General features: G+C 37.9%; 1 protein-coding gene across 13 annotated transcripts in view; it reads right to left on the reverse strand.

Annotated features, from left to right (window-relative positions):
* The window catches only part of MPDZ (multiple PDZ domain crumbs cell polarity complex component), a 101,341-nt gene that overhangs the window by 53,107 nt on the left and 31,623 nt on the right, over window positions 1–16,611 (reverse strand). For 12 of the 13 annotated variants that reach the window (XM_065657779.1, XM_065657785.1, XM_065657784.1 and 9 more), the window contains exons 10-18: window positions 14,591–14,679; window positions 12,581–12,776; window positions 11,195–11,284; window positions 8,902–8,981; window positions 7,548–7,694; window positions 6,734–6,901; window positions 5,579–5,764; window positions 2,653–2,862; window positions 940–1,056 (exon numbers count right to left, since the gene is read on the reverse strand). In XM_065657779.1, coding sequence (XP_065513851.1) covers window positions 940–1,056; window positions 2,653–2,862; window positions 5,579–5,764; window positions 6,734–6,901; window positions 7,548–7,694; window positions 8,902–8,981; window positions 11,195–11,284; window positions 12,581–12,776; window positions 14,591–14,679 — 1,283 coding nt within the window. The remainder of the gene's footprint in view (window positions 1–939; window positions 1,057–2,652; window positions 2,863–5,578; window positions 5,765–6,733; window positions 6,902–7,547; window positions 7,695–8,901; window positions 8,982–11,194; window positions 11,285–12,580; window positions 12,777–14,590; window positions 14,680–16,611) is intronic. The other variant, XM_065657782.1, reaches the window with a different exon arrangement.

Raw genomic sequence — 16,611 nt, forward strand, 5'->3', positions numbered from 1 at the left:
AACAGGCAGTCATGTTTAAAAGCAAGTTACTAAAACCAGCTTGGCATTTGCAAATGTGAAAAAATAACAAACATACTGGAATCAGTAATTCAGAGATTTTTGCCTTGGAAGAATCCATTTCAGATTTTCGTTTCATTTTGTTCTTTTTTCTAATGAATTAAATTCTGATGTTTAGTAGAAACTGCTTCCCTACTCACATCCCCAGAAAATGAAGATTACACACTTGGAATATATTTATATTCTTTCTGGTTTGGTTTGGGTTTTTTGTTTGGTTGTTGTTGTTGTTTGTTTGTTTTTGTAAAGTCCTATTTCTTTCTTTTTTAATCTGAGTTCTTACTGGTAACTTCTGGGCTATGTAAGGCACTGAATGCTCAGGTAAGCCGCATCATGTGTAGAAGCAAACACTTTTGACCTTGCAAATCTCATAATCACTGATTGATGCTGAAGTCTAAAGCATACTACCAGGAGGAAGCACTGGCAGCTTTTGAAGACAGACAACATGCCTTGTAAAACTGGCTTGCATGCAAAAAGAGCGTTCTAAAAACTTTTCAAGGTAGAGAAGTAACGTGTTGTGATATATAGACAAAGAGATTTATTTACAAAATAAGTACATGAACATTTCTCTACACAAGGTGAGATTTTCAAAGGGGTACTCAGTGCATGCAAAGAGAGTGGGTAGCCATTCACTTTTGAAAATCTCAGAAAAATACTTCCTTTTTTTCCAGCAACTAACATATCATAGGTCAGATTCACAGCACATGCAAATAGCCAAAATCTCCAGGTGCCAGTTTCTACCATGTGAGGACCCATCCCAGCTATGGTGGATGAGTACTGTGGTGACAGTAAACACTACAAAATAAGCATGAACAGTGACAAAGCAATCCCTTTCATTACAAAATGCAAAGACTTAGGAAATCTTTGGTAAGTTGGGCCACTAACCAGAGCCAGCTCAGCATGGAAGAGGGCTGCATCAGCTGGCCCCTCCTCCTCAAGTGACTGGGCAGTGTAGAAAAAGCAATCTTCCTTAGCAGAGACATAGCCCTCCTCTGGTGAAAGCTGCAGAAAGAATGAAGCTCTGAGTTGGATGAGTGGCCAGGACACAGGGCGTGCAGAGCACGTTACGTGTGGGTGTTTAGAGAGCCAAACGAATTCCAAATGCAGCAAAGAGTTCATTTCAATCACAGTCACAATGTTGGGCAGGTGAAGAGACAATTTGTTTTTTAAATTATCTGAACTGATTCAGCTTCACATCTCCTTTGATATCTCCAAGTAACAAAAGAGGCCTATCCAGGTAAACCAGAGCCCAAAGCTTAGTCTAAATTCATTTTCAATTTCTGCTCTTATTAAACATATACTAAAACTGCTATCAGAGCTGCCATCACGGAAAGAGCCTAACAGCAGAGGCCTTTACAACCTCGCTAGCACAGAGTAATCTTGTTAGCAGGCAGGAAGACTGCATTATCTGTCTGTGTTTTAAGATTGTATCTGTCAGGTGGAACAGCCTCAAGAGGACAAAACATCATTCCGACTAAAAAACAGTAGCCTTTTCCAACATAATTTGATGCTAGATGTACTTGTCCAGTACTACAAAGAAGCCAGTGATTATCCACAATGTTTAATTAGTTGTTAGGCATAATACTTGAAATACTGAAGTGTAAATACTGAATGTTTACAAAATACTAGGAAGAGCAACAAAAGCCCCATGCATTTTCTCTTTTAGAGTGACACCTTCTTAAGTAGGAAAATGTCAATTCATAAGACATTTTAGTGTGTAACAGAGTCTCCACTACAAAAAAATGAATTTAACAAAGCAAGTTTTAAAAGTTCCCTATTATTAAACATCAGCCATTCCCACCCACTCTCTCCACAAGGATCCACTAAGAATGAAACTTTGATATCTGCATCCACAAAGATTACAAGATTATAATTTCATGAAAAGCAAAAATGAACCCCAAAGACTGCATTTGGGCTTATAGTGCAAAGAATCTCTTTGTCTGTATAAACTGATGCTATTCTACTGATCTGAACTTAACACACCAGAGACACTAGTCCTCTAGCAACATTACTATAACACAGTATGTCAGTAACCCTAGGTCTCCTTCAACTTCATTCTTCTAATTGTTACAGACTAGCTTCAAATGAAGCCTGAAATTAGTTATGGCTGTACTAAAATAACCAGTCTGAGATATATGAACTGAAGACTACTCACCATTCTTTAAAGTAAAGTGCACAGTCTAAAAACAAAGACTGTATATGTACTATACCTTGCAAAGCAAAGGCACAGGCAAATTCCGGGCAAATCACAAAAAACTGACTTTACGTCACCATCTCATACATTCAGAGATTCTTCTAAAGTGTACAAAAGTATGCCTGGCAACTTGCAGCCCTGAAAGATTGTGCTGCTTGCAAGATGCTTCGCTGTTTTCTCAGCTGCAAGACAGGTATGCCAGGTCCTGCAATCACTACACCAGTCATATACTACACAGGCCACTCCTGCATGCAAGGAGATACAGGACAGTTTAAAAACAGTTTCTGGATGTTTCGAGCCACCCAGCAGCACCCCAATGCAAACAAAGTGTATGCAGAAGTCATGATCATCATGTACCAGCTTAAATGACATGAAAAGTACCCATCAAATTCCCAAATCCTTACAGGCAGTGGTTTGGCAACTCCTATTTTAACTGTTCCTGCTGGGGCTCCTTTCAGTGCTTGTACTGCTTCCTCCAGGCTGCCATTCTCCAAGTTGATATCATTGACAAACATAAGCCGATCCCCAGGAAGAAGTCTGCCATCTTGCTCAGCCACTCCCCCAGGAACTAAGGAGCGAATCACAATTACGGTGTTTGCTGGATTAACAGGATCCTAATTAAATAAAAGGAAGAAAAATATTCCATTTTATTTACTCTTTTATGTCTTGAGAGGCTAATTTTTATGCAGAGTTGGGTTACTAAAAAAGTTGGAGCTCTGCTCCAGCTGAATTCTTATCAGGAACATACCCTCCCGTCCATACTGCCCATATGCTTAGACTTCCACCTATTTTTAATTCTTAAATGCAAAAATTATCACTCCTTTCTAGGTGATGTCCCATCATATATCTTCTGAATAAAATACTGCTAAATTGCAGAGTGCTGTTCTTACTGTAATGAGTAATTACACACCAGAAATTCAAATACTTCCTACTGCAATGACGGCGTTGCAAACTCATCCTCCCTTACACTTGGTGGTTTGAGAATACAGTTGGGCAGTGCAGCCTGGGGCAAAGTTAACATGTGCACTCTGGTGGAACAAAAGGCTTATTTTCAACAACTCTCTTGTACTTCATGGCACCACATCTGCTCGGCTGAGAAAGCACTTTTTAAGAGGCAAGTCCTTGTTCGTGTCTAATTAAACACTTTATGGGAGACAGGAACATACCAATACAGCACTCTAATCAACAAGACACAACAAAGTGCTGTTTGCTTTTAAAAAAGAAAACTGAGTAGAAGTCCCCATCCTTCAACACATTGATTATTATAAAAATGATAGCATCAAATACTACAAAATACAAAAACAGGAACATATGACTCTGTTATAACAATTATTATAGGTGCACACATTTGCCTGATTCTTATAGAACTGCATTCCCAAGGAACACTATTACACGTTAACGTTTCCAACAGATGGCAATTCACTTGCACAGAAAAAAAAAACAATAAATGTAATAATGTACGAGCTTTACTGATAACAAAAGGAATAGAAAGCAAACATCTACAAACTGGCGTGCAACTGTAACAACTTTCCATGCCAAGATGTGCATCTGGAAGGATGAACAACATCAAGGCAGCACCCAAAACCAGAGGACTTGGAGACTGATGAAGGAGAGATGTTGAGGAAGGGAGAGAGGGAATGACACCAAGACTCTTAATACTCCATGGCAGCTAACGCAGTAAAAAGAGCAATAAAACACATCACAAATGGAAATATAACTGGCATTGCCAGAGATAGTACTTAAGCCTGAACACTGACATCTTCCTCACTATTTTAACAAGTATTTACACTGTCACTTTAAATGACACTGCATGACACATTTCTTGAAAAATATCACGTCTTTAGTGTATGTGATACTCTTCCCTGGGGGTAAGAAATTATGTAGACTTTCCTACAGGCTTGCCACTATATAAAACATGAGGAATGTATTAGTAGCAATATAACTGTTCTTAACTTTTCACCTTTCATTGAAAATTAAATGAAAATTTGACGGAAATGGCAAAATACAAAGATAAATCTCACTGTAAACTTATTGTTCACAGTCTTAGACAAAAGCAGAAACTTCAGTGGCAAAATGAAACATTTTAACCACATCTCAAAGGAGACAGCACGGGACAAATCACAAATATAACATCAAAAAAAAAGTAAGTTTCAGAAAGGTGACTACAGCTGTAGGACATAATCAAACTCACATTTGCAAAATATATAAAACAATTTAAGGTACTTCCCATAACCTTTCAGTATTACTACCGATAAACAAAATTCAGTAACTAACTACACAACCACCCACTATTTGTGTCAATGCTTCAGAAGAGGCTGAAGCAAAAACATGCTTTATTTGGTGCTGACATGGACTCCAAATACTCAGGCTTGGCCATGGTGTCTCACTGCAGAGCATCATGAACAACATGTTAAAAAGTAACCACCATTTCATAAAATGTGTATTTGACTATGCCTTCATACTTCACTTTATTAAGCTACACTCCTTCTCATCTTTACCAGTGTGCAAATGCAAAACACTACTGAGGTACAGACTAATTCTAAGCAGTGCCCCGTGGGCGTAATTTCCACGTGGAAATAACCTCCAGACGCAAATGCATAAATTCTTAGGGACAAGATCCAGCAGAGACTTGGGAGGAGACTGGGTCCTGCAGCACCACCAAACAGCTGGGCAAAAGCCTACACTGATCACAGCGAGAAATTACTTGACTTTGAACAGATTAAAAATTACCCACTGTGACAAGTGGGAACAGGAAGAACATTTGTTCTGGGATCCCTATCAAGTGCAGGCAGGAGACAGGCAATGAGCTGTTCATCAGGACACACCAAGAATCACAACTTGAGATACTGAGGGATTTTGAAGTCTAACACAAAATGAAGGGAGGTTAAGGCACATCCTGGACAGACAGTAGCTAAGCAAGAGATTTCAGAATTGCAGTTCTGGACTTTAGTAAATCCTGCTCTAAGCACCTAAGTCCTTTATTGGATCCTGCCCTAAGTACCTCACTGCAGGTGCAAAACACATGGCTAAATGCCTGAATATTCTGATCACATCATTCATTGCCCCGGGGGCACTAGCAGATGAGCTCTTTGAAGACCTTAGTATATTATGGATTACCTGTTTTTCTGGATCAGTATTACCATTACCCTTAGAACCTGCAGCCTTACTACAGTAAGAGGAATAAGTAATATAGTGACCTGCAGTGACATTCATTTAGCTTTACTGTATTGCTAGGTTTCCATTAACATTTACCATTAAAATACATACTTAGATGATATTGCGAGATCCAAACAATACAAAGTATTTTGTCCTCAAGAGTGCAGAAATTACCTGGTAGTCCAGTATGCTAAATCCCAGTCCCATACTCCCTTTCTCCAGTTCAATACACTGCACTTCTGTTTCCCACATTGCCAAAGACGAGCTTTGCACCTCTTCCATGCTCTGACCCTCATCAGCTATTTCCAAAGCTGTTCCTTCTGTGTCCGAGGAGCCAATGAATCCAAGATCTATGTGAGCCTGAGAAAAAACAGTGAATGTTCATCAATAAAATGCAAATGTTTGTGAATGTGAAGAGAGAAAACTCTGTTCAGAAAGAACAAGATAAAAACTATGTGATGTCTAAACACAGAGAAAGTGCAAGCGCTCGGCAAAGTTAACAAAGAAATCTGATAAACCCAACACAGAATTCACATATCCTTGTAACAAAATAACTATGTTGCAAGTATATGAAAGTACTCACTGGAAAAAATATTTACAAAATGGAATTTCTGTCAAACTCAAACCTTCAGAAAACTTCATTAGTACATGTATTTCAAATATACAGCAAATATCTGTTATTAAACAGTGTATCTAAAAACATGCCGTGATCCGAATGTAGTAGCACTGACAAAAGTCATACTGTTCAAAAAAGGAAAACACACACACACATTGTTCCCTTGGTTTCACAGAAAAGCTTAGCAACAACAAGCTGAACTGGATGCCTCACCCAGAACTCAAACTGTGTGTCTTTTCATACAAATGCTATTGCTTTGGATACTACACGGCAGACCATTGCTACCTGTTTAGTACATCAGGCTGCCCAGAATTTCGCACTTATGAGTGACGGAAGTGTGTCTGTCAGTGAACGCACATGCAGTTCTGCACAACACAAACCCAGAAGGCAAAGTTCAAAACCAGATTAAATTTCTTCAGATTCTAAAGAACACACAGTTCAGCTTACCATACTCCCATGGCCCACCTGCATAACAGAAGTTAAGCCCTTGGGTAGATAGACCTGCGTCACAGGATATTTCTGCCCACGACCTACCAGGATTGACATTTCTGGTTGGCCTTAAGTATGGCTGATGAACATGATTTGCCTTTTTCTACTTACCTGGTTCCAAGTCCTAAAATATTACATCGTATTTCTAATCTTTACAATAACTTTCTACGTTTTTGGTCAAGGAAACAGTCATTTTCTGAGTGGCTTTTTAAAACAGAAAATACCTTTTCTGTGAGCTGAACCTCAGATAGACTTAGACTCTCCAGAACTTCTGGGTGAGTGATGGGGGGAGCTACCGGACGACAGCACACCATTGTCACATTAATAGGCAGTTCTTTCAAGATATTGACCACATCCTTGTGGTTTTCTCCAAGCAAAGAGATCTCATTCACCTCAATAAATAAAGAAAACACAGTGCTTAGAAATACAATGTACGAAAATTGGTAAAAAAAAAAAAAGCCCAAACCACTAATCACCTGATTAAAAAACAAACAAAAAACCCACAAACCACAAAAAGAACCATTAAACCAGACACATTAACGGACATTGCCAACCATTAATTTCTACTCAATTTTGTGCTAAGAATCAGCACAAAGTTAAGTTTGAACTGAATGGATAGTCTCACAAATTGATTGCACAATGCCACCCTACAAACACCACATATTCTGCCGCTTCATGTTTCTTGCATTCATGTGGACCAAATTCACATTTTAATTCTAAGAAAATTATTTAGAAAAGTAAAGAGTTGCTTAGTCTCTTCACTGTGTAACGATATTCCTATTGACTCAGCGCTTTGGCTAGGTTTTCTTTTTTGGTGACCTTGAACCATACCTGAAAAATCAGCTATCAGGGGAGAAATGCATCTAAGCATATGCATTCACATAAATTCACATATGAAGTGACTGCTCAAGCACTTCTGGTTACACCTGGTATGTAGTTAGATATGATACATTCCCAAAGTCATAACCTGTGAGAAGCAAGTCACTGCTGAAAAATGTTATTGAATGCAGACTAAGATAAAGTAGTATTTTTCCTTACTTCCAGCAGCTCGTCTCCACTGAACAGCTTGCCACTTCGTCCAACTGGCCCCTCTGGTAAGATGGATCTGATGAAATGATGTCCCACTGTAGCTTCAAGGCTTATCCCTAACCCACTGCTTTCACTAAATTTGTTAACTACAGCCACCTAAAGTAAGATTAAGAAACAATTATTCTTGACATATTTACAGCTGCACCTGTTACCTTCCATTTAAATTTATATATGATGAGTTGAATATTACAGAAATGAGAAACCAGAAATACTGTCAGGTCTAATGTAGAGTTTTAGACTGTTACTAGCCTAGGTTTTTCAACAACACTGAGGGAAATAACACCTGCAGCATAAAAGAGAAAAAATGTAATTTTAACTTCCCAATAAGAAACCATTGAGAGGGAAAACCAAAAACTAAAATCTGCAGGCCACATTCAGTGAAAGTTATACAATCACACAATAGCAGACTATTCTGGAAAGGAAACTACTGTCACAGATTCACAAATTTTTATCCAGAAATCACAACAGAGCAAAACTCCCTGTTTGGAGTAATACAACTATGCACGTGGACAGAAAATCAGCATCACAGACCCTGTTTTACCTTCCTTTACGTGGTGCTTCAGACTCTTACATAAGAAGAACAAGAAAAGCCCTTTAAGCACAGAAACTGAAACACAGCCCACTCCAGTATGATCTATGCCAGATAAGAAAGAGGCTCTGCAATGCATTTGTGTAAAAATGTGACAAATGCTTGCATCAGGGGACAGTCAGATAAAAACTGAAACTTTGATCACACACCACCTCAGCATAAACAAGTGGGAACAGTGTATGACAAAAATACACCTAATAATACATACTTTGGCAGAAACTACAGCTTTGGCACAGAATTTTCAACTAAGTCCTAAACTCAGATACTGCTTTTCAACTGTATCTACAGGAAATCTCTTATGCATTATTTAGATCATTACATCAAACAATTCATTCAGTATGCAGAATGGGTAGGGCATTTCAAGCACTAGCTTCAAATTCTGGCTAATGAAGGGAGCTTTGAAGTTCACCTTAAATATTATTTTTTACTCTAATACACATTTATCCTCTTGAAACTAGGAAATCTGTGAAACAATACTCATAGGCACAGTAACCTAAGAAGCCTGTGATTATTTTGCTACAATCAATACAGAAAAATATATACCTATGTTCAAAATTTATAACTAAAATAATCTCAACAGATTAAGGAGCATATGTATGATTTTTATAAAGAGTGGAAAAAATTCAGTACAAATATATCTGCATCTGTATGTTAGCAACATCATAGATGGACAGATAAAAGGGTATTTAGTAAGAGTAATCAAAATTTACCTACCACTATTTCATAATTTGAACCCATAATCCTCTGCCACTTTGCCTTTGTAGCTGCTTCTTCTGTAGGAGTTAGCTGGAAATCTAAAAGTTATGTCTGAGATTACTGCGACAAAAAGTAAAGTAAGATATTTATTCCTATAACTGATAAAATATATGGACTATGCAAGACTACATAATCATTCCCATGATGCCAGAACTCTCCTAAATATAATTAAAAACTTGACATGTTTTGTCTCACCAGGACTGAGTTTACCAGAGGAAAAACTTGCAAAATAATATTGGATCCTACCCCTGCAAAACTAGCTTGACAGACGTGACGTTCAGGCAAAAGCTTTGGTGTGAATAGCTGGGAAGAAAGAACACACACTTAAACTAGTCTCAGTGTTGAGTGAATTTAATGCAACTTTACAAGATAATGGGCACAAAGCAAACGAAGAAGTCACGTGCATGCCCCAGGCATTTGTTAAACCAGACTGTATGTAGGCTGATCAGATCGATCCAGGGGGATGGCGGAAATACTTACCTATGTGATACTGCATACAGATCCTGCATGTTACAGTGTCCAAGGAAAGTTTTCAAACAAAATCTGGAGGTTTTGTACTTTCAAGACTATGAGCACAACTGTAAAAGATTTTTTGAAACCACAGGCCCTAGAAGGTAGTGAGAGAACTCAAGTCCTAGGTCTTTTTTTTTTTTTTAGATTACATTCACAGATGTGCACACATAAATTGAGAAATAATTCTAATAGCTAAAGAGCAGAAATGAAATTGGAAGGGAATGAGGGGAAAAAAGTAATGATGCTGTGAAAAATACAACAGGCTAGGCAGAAAACTGCAGCAACTCTTAGCTTGATTGAAAGTTTATCTGCATGGTGAAAAAACCAGAGCAATGCTTTCCTCCTGCTTATTTTCCTCTCATTCACCTTGTTTAGATTCTAGGGCAGGAAACAAAAGCAGTATTTAGATACAACAGTCAGCAAACACAGCAGATTTAACAGGACCCTACATATTCAAGGTCCACGGTTTGTGCTGTGCCTACACTAAGTACCAAACTCTTCAGATCTGAATGCTCATCACAGGCAAAGACTAGAATCTTCATTGTAAGATCAAGTTTTCAACTCCCACTGACTCACTTAAGTGAGAATTTTAAGAGACTAACAGCTTCAGCCAGTGTTTTAAACCTTGTCATTGCTCAGGAACATTACTAAAATTAACATTACTAAAAATAGAGCCAGGTGTTGTTTGGCCTTCAAATATGACAATACTTTCCCCAAAGCAGAGACCTTGCAGTATCTGAAGGAAAGGTGTCAAGAAGAAATTCTTCAGCTATCCAGGATAATAGAAAGCACGAGTTATGAAAAGATCAATATTACAGAACTCATATGGGTGATGCTTTTCAGCCCCCCTCTAGCTCTGGAAGTAAGATAATATTGGAAAACCATGAAGTGCTGTCTCAATCTGGAAAGCATATCATCACATTGGGACTTCCGAAATGCAGCACAATGCCCTAACAGCTCAAGAGGGAAAGCAAAATACCCATTAGAAAATAAGAATTTCCACAAAGAGTAAGGGAAACATCAGAGCATAGAAGAGCATCAGAACTTTCTGAATTTCAAACATTATCAGAGAACACAGACTGAAATGACTGAAAGCTCAGGAATTCGTGAAAAGGAAGCTGACCAGAAGAGGTAGAAGTCCTGGAACTGTAGCCGGGCAGCTGCCATCAGCTAGAAAGATAAGGCATGTCGTAGAATGAGGAGGGGGAAAAGTTTAATACACAGCTAGATTAAAAAGAGTAGAAATACAAAACCAGACTAAAAAGAGAGCTGACCATATAGCAAAAGCAGACTGCTTCATGTGACACCTTTTACACATAATTATTTTCAGAGACATACAGTACTCAATGATGTTACAGCACTGAACAGTACATGCTTACATGTATAGAATCATAGAATCACAGAAACATTTTGGTTGGAAGAGACCTGCAACATCCTCAAGTCCAACCGTCAACCTAACACTAGCACTAAACCATGTCCCCAAGAACCTCATCTATATGTTTTTTAAACACCTCCAGGGATGGTGACTCAACCACTTCCCCGGGCAGCCTGTTCCAGTGCTTGACAACCCTTTCCATGAACAATTTTTTCTTAATATCCAACCTATGATTACTTTCAGTTTCTAGCTGTACCTCAGCTACATAGCACACAGGAGATGGAAAGGCACACAAAACACCTCATCTTTGTGTAAGCACACCCAAGCGCATTTTTAGAGAATAAAATATTAAACATTGTGAACCTGTTTCCAGTTGTTTCATATCCTCTCCAATCTTTACCACAGTGGCACTGCATGGCAACGATGGGGATCCCTGTTCTGTTTCACTGTTATCTGGAAAAAGAAGAAGTCTTTTCAGCTATTTCATGGCTTGTAATATTCATCAAGCTCACAGGTGTACCTCAGGGCACTGACTCTCTATTAGACTGGACCTATATTTAGCAAATGAAATCTGGCATGAGGGGGCTGGAAGAAATGCCATATTTAAAGACATTTTGTTTTCTGTTAATGTTTTGCCTTTTCCAGTGAATTTTTCAATGAAACAAGTGAAAGAAAAAAAGCACAGCTATCAGTATCTGCATCTCTATGACTGAAAGAAGAGTTACTGGAAAGCAACTAAATATAATGTTCTTTAGCACCCTTCTATTATCTATTGGGTTTCTTCCTCTTTTTTCCTTTGTGCAATTCAGGAAGCTGACACCGAAAAACAAAAATGCTACAGGCTTGGAGACTGGCATACCTGATAGACTTTCATTTGTAGAAAGACTCTCCTACCGCACAGTTCTGTTAGGTATGTTGCTGGCTGTCAGCTGTCTTGAACACCCCAAGGCTGGATAAACTTGTGCTAGAGGTTGGAATGAGAGGATGCCATACAGGCAACATACTACTGGGTCTTTCAAAATCTTGTGTGAGGTGAGGATTATGCCTCAGTCTACAAGTTGTGATATACTTCTGCTGACATCAATCTATAACACAAGCAGCTAAAAAAAAATCTGTTTGTGCATCCAGCCTCTGTGCAGATACTCTGGCCAAACACACTGACTTGCAGGATCTGGCACATATCCTTCAAGATGTGCACAGTCTAAGTTTCACTAATCTCACCTCATCATCAGCAAAATGAATACTGGTCATTGGCTTCTGAACTTTGTACACCTATATAGTTAATGCCCTATCAGATTATTAATAACCTCTAGATATAGGCTACTCCTCTCATACCTCAAGTTTGTGAAACTGACACAGAAGAGTGAAAGGAACTGAGACTTGCTTTTGCCCATTGTGGAGGGTATCTCTTTACTTGTTCTTGAATGCAGCTCTCACCCTTGAGCACAAATAAAACATTCACTGCCTTCTTACCATTTGAAGATTTGCAGGATCAAAGTCTTGAAGCAATTCAGCCAGAAGTGCAATGTAGTGCAGAGCTTTCAACACTCACTTTGAAAATGTAGCATATAATACCACTGTGTCTAAAAGATTAATCTAACCATAGTAGACCAAATTCTCCTCTCATGTATAGCAGTCCTCCCATCACTAATAGCTACACAGGATGAATCTGGCCCATTTTATTTCCAGTTTGTAATTGAGAAGAAAAATGTTTCAAGCCAACTTTAAAGCAAAGCCAGTTTTAATTACCTTTGGCTGTGCTACTATCCATTGTTTGGAACAGTAAGTCCTTTTCAACAGCAGCATTGAAGTCCTCCTGGGGATGAATATGATTTTCCTGCTTAAGCCCTCTTCTGATCAAAGTGAGCCGAACCGTTTGTCCCGTGTGCCGCAAAACATCAACTGCTTGCTGGTTAGTAAAACCCTGAAGATTTGTTCCATCCACCTGCAGGATTAAGCAGCTTTTCAGCCCACAAGACATCATCCAGAAAAAAAAAATGTTCAGCACAAACTAATATGGCAAACTCTCAGCATCTGTTAGCCTGAGCACAAAGAAACGGAAGCACAAGAACAAAAATCTGGCCAACGTCGTTAGACGCACTAAGCCCTTTCACCGGAGTATGTACCCCACAGCGATGTAACAACCAGTACCACAGCAAAGTCAGGATGGGCGCTTTGGGTGCCCACCACAGTGGGGCCAGGCAGATCTGCTCTGCGAGGTGGGAGAAGACACAGCATGTGCTGTGCAGAGCACGCTGTGCAGCCTGTCTGCTTGACCACCCCACCATCCCCGCCTTGGAGGAGAAAATACTGGGTGAATAAACCAACACAGACATGGCCGGGAGAGCTGAGGAGGAGAGGGTGAGGAGAGACACAACTGCCCACTGCGGTAGGAAGAACTACAGAGCACAGTCATTCTGAGGCCAAATAACATCAGACACATGAAGTCTAGTACTGAACACTGTGAAGTCCAATTTCCCAATCAAACGCTGTCCCAGCCAGTGAGATGTTATCTCTGGTCCATTGTGTTAAATTTTAAAGAACAAGATATGGCCTCTTCTGTTTGAAGCTACTCCATTATCTCATTAACTCAGGATTTCTTTTCTGAAACTCAAGACTTCGGCATTGCTCAATTTCATCCCATTGTCCCCAGCACATGCCAGTGTTAATTCCCCTTCTCCCTGAAAACTCCACATGATACTGTCCTTTCTCTGTCTCACCCCTCAGCACCTTTGAATTCTAAAATACTTCTAACAATACTATATTCCTTGACTCTTGTGTTGTTTCCGTCGATCTATATAACAGACATATTCCATTATTTTAATTCCTCCAGCATGAAGTATTATTCCCTCCAGACCCTTAGTCACTTTGTTGCCCTTCTTTGAACCTCTTCCAACTCTGGCGCACTTTTAAATATAAAAAGTAATTAAAAATGAGCTGGGGTTATTTAATCTTTCCTCCACAATTAAGCAAACCATATTTACAAAATAATAATAATAATAATAATAATAATAATAATAATAATAATAATTATTATTATTATTATTATTATTATTATTATTATTATTATTATTATTATTATTATTATTATTATTATTATTATTATTATTATCCTTTTGTCTGAGGTCACAAATCTCTTTCTCGCCCTGCATCTGCAATAGAAGAAGAAACCAAACTTTGGAATAATCGATTTTAGCCAATTGTACTCAGCATTTACATAATTATAAAACCTATATATACTTCTGTTTATAAATATGCAGGCATATTTGTACTTGGAGAGAGATCATAACTTTTTCTCAGTGCTGTCCTCACACAAATGCAAGGCCAGATCTACGACAGCCACAAAAACACGGTTCCTGCATTTATGACCTGACTTTCACCACACAACTAACAGTTGACTCATGAAAATATTTTCTTCTTTCTCTGACCATCTAAGGCTTTAATGACATACTTTTAAAAATAATTCTGGAAACAGGTACTTAATATTAATCAAACTTTGAAACTCTACCTTTACTAAGCAGTCTCAAAGCTCCTACTGGTAAGATACACACATATAACACAGAACTTCTTAAGAAACATGTTACACACAGCTTGATAACCAGAAAGATAATGTGACTGAATACTCAGTCAAAAAAAGGACTCACCATTTCAATACCAATCCTAAATGTTTTAAACAAGTACTACATGAGCATTTCTTTACAACTTAAAGAAGCAGAGTTTTGCAGACAAGTGAGCTAATTTCTTTCTGTGTTTACTTACAACGATAATTTGATCTCCCACATGGATTCTGCCATCATGTTCAACAGCACTGCCTTTCGTAATGCTTTTCACAAAGATACCAGAAGGTTCTAGGATTTAAAATAAATAAATAAATAAATAAATAAAATTAAATTAACTAATTTATTAAGAAACAATTTATATAATGCAACAACCTCCAACTAATGCCACCAATCAAAGGGAGAAAAAGAAAGAAAACACAATCTCCAAGTAAGACAAGGAAAGAATCACCACAAAAGTATAAGCTTCAAGTAAAACACATCTATTATTTTCCTAAAGGATGATTTTGATTAATGTAAGCTTGCATTGGACCAGATTTCATTTAAAATCTTACAATGCCAAATTCCAAATTCTTGCTGCAAAAGAAGAAACATTCTGACATATTTTAATCTAAATGTTGAAACCAACATTGACAAAAAAGTACCCCTGACTCTCGGCAAAATTTAAAACTACAGGACAAAAAATTCAGTTTGAGTACACTAAACTGGTAAATTCTGTATTTTCTATGTACTTAATAACTGCTTAAGGAAATGCAAGCTTGGATAACCAAATGCATAAAATTACAAGCAAACAGGACAACAACTTACATTTGAACTGGCTTTTAACTACAGTTTTCTGTATTTCAGCCAATTAAAAAAAAAAGAAAAAAATCCAAACCAGAACCATTTTAGACAGTTACTAATTTTAAATCAGATGGAAAAGTCATATATATAAACCACCTACAGAAGGGACGTTTTACACAAAGAAATTCATTTCAGGAAAAACACCCTGGAATTTGAAACAACCTCAACAGCTCGGTAAAACGAAAATTGATGGAGCTCCTACATACACATTTTGCACAGTATATACATGACATCAACAAAAATAGTGAACATGAACTGGCATAAGATCAGGTCTGAGGATCACCAGTCTGCAACATTGGTATGAGAAACCTTAACAGAGTCTACTTTCTCTCAACAAAAGCTCCAACTCTGTTAAATGAATACGTTCAATGGGAAGATAACCCACTACAAAATGGGTTTTAACAGCTGTCAAGAAATCCCTGTGCCCTCATAGACCTGAAACTCATATTTTACTGGGCCTCAATATGACAAAAGTTAACAGGAAGGAAGGTGAAATCTTTGTTTTGCTCTAATTACTATACGCAGCTACAAATATATTTAAGTCATGACATTGACAATACTTTTCTGGTTTTTCTTAATTTGTTTTTTTCCCAGGTTTTGTGAATAATTAAATGGCTAGTCCTACTAACTTCCAAGAATTTTTATAGCCTGTAACAGCTGGATGGTAATAAGACAAGTTGCTATTTGTCATTCATGAAAGATTCAGCTGCAGTCCTTGTAATGCAGTATTTTATTACTGTTTCTCTGACAGCAAAGTTTTTCTTTAACTGTTAAGTCACAAAATTAAATGACATGCCCAATTAGTTCCTAAGCAAGAATATTTTTAAATGCAGCACAATAATTTAAAATCGAAGACTGAGGAATCTCCAACACTAAAACATTTAAAATATGCTATAAGATCTATCACGTTGTACAACTTAATTTGCCTTTTAAAGATTCAACCGGAAGCTGCTTAGCGGTAAATTCTGAGTGGATTTACACCGTGACCACCCTGTCCTACGGAACAGGCTGTTAAAATTTAGTCCAGCTTCTCCAAGCCAACAAATTATGAACTGCCAATAACATGTGATAAATCTATCCATACATTTTTTTCTAACAATATATACATGGGTAGAAGTCAAACCACTTTTAGATGTTTTAGAACACATTCAACAATGGTCCCTTCCTAGCAGTATGGCATTTGCCAAATCCCCCATAGAGAGGCCTAACAGAGTTCTGGATTGTTTTTCTAAAAAACACAGTGGAAATTACCAAGTAAAATACAGAACTGTACATGAACACTGTTGCACTTATTTATTTAAATTAACTGATTTATTGTCTGCAGCTGTCCAGGGGTCAACAAAAATTTATCGTATCCAGAAGTCACCACGGAATTCTTGA

Source organism: Caloenas nicobarica, chromosome Z, assembly GCF_036013445.1.
Source record: "Caloenas nicobarica isolate bCalNic1 chromosome Z, bCalNic1.hap1, whole genome shotgun sequence".
NCBI lineage: Eukaryota > Metazoa > Chordata > Aves > Columbiformes > Columbidae > Caloenas > Caloenas nicobarica.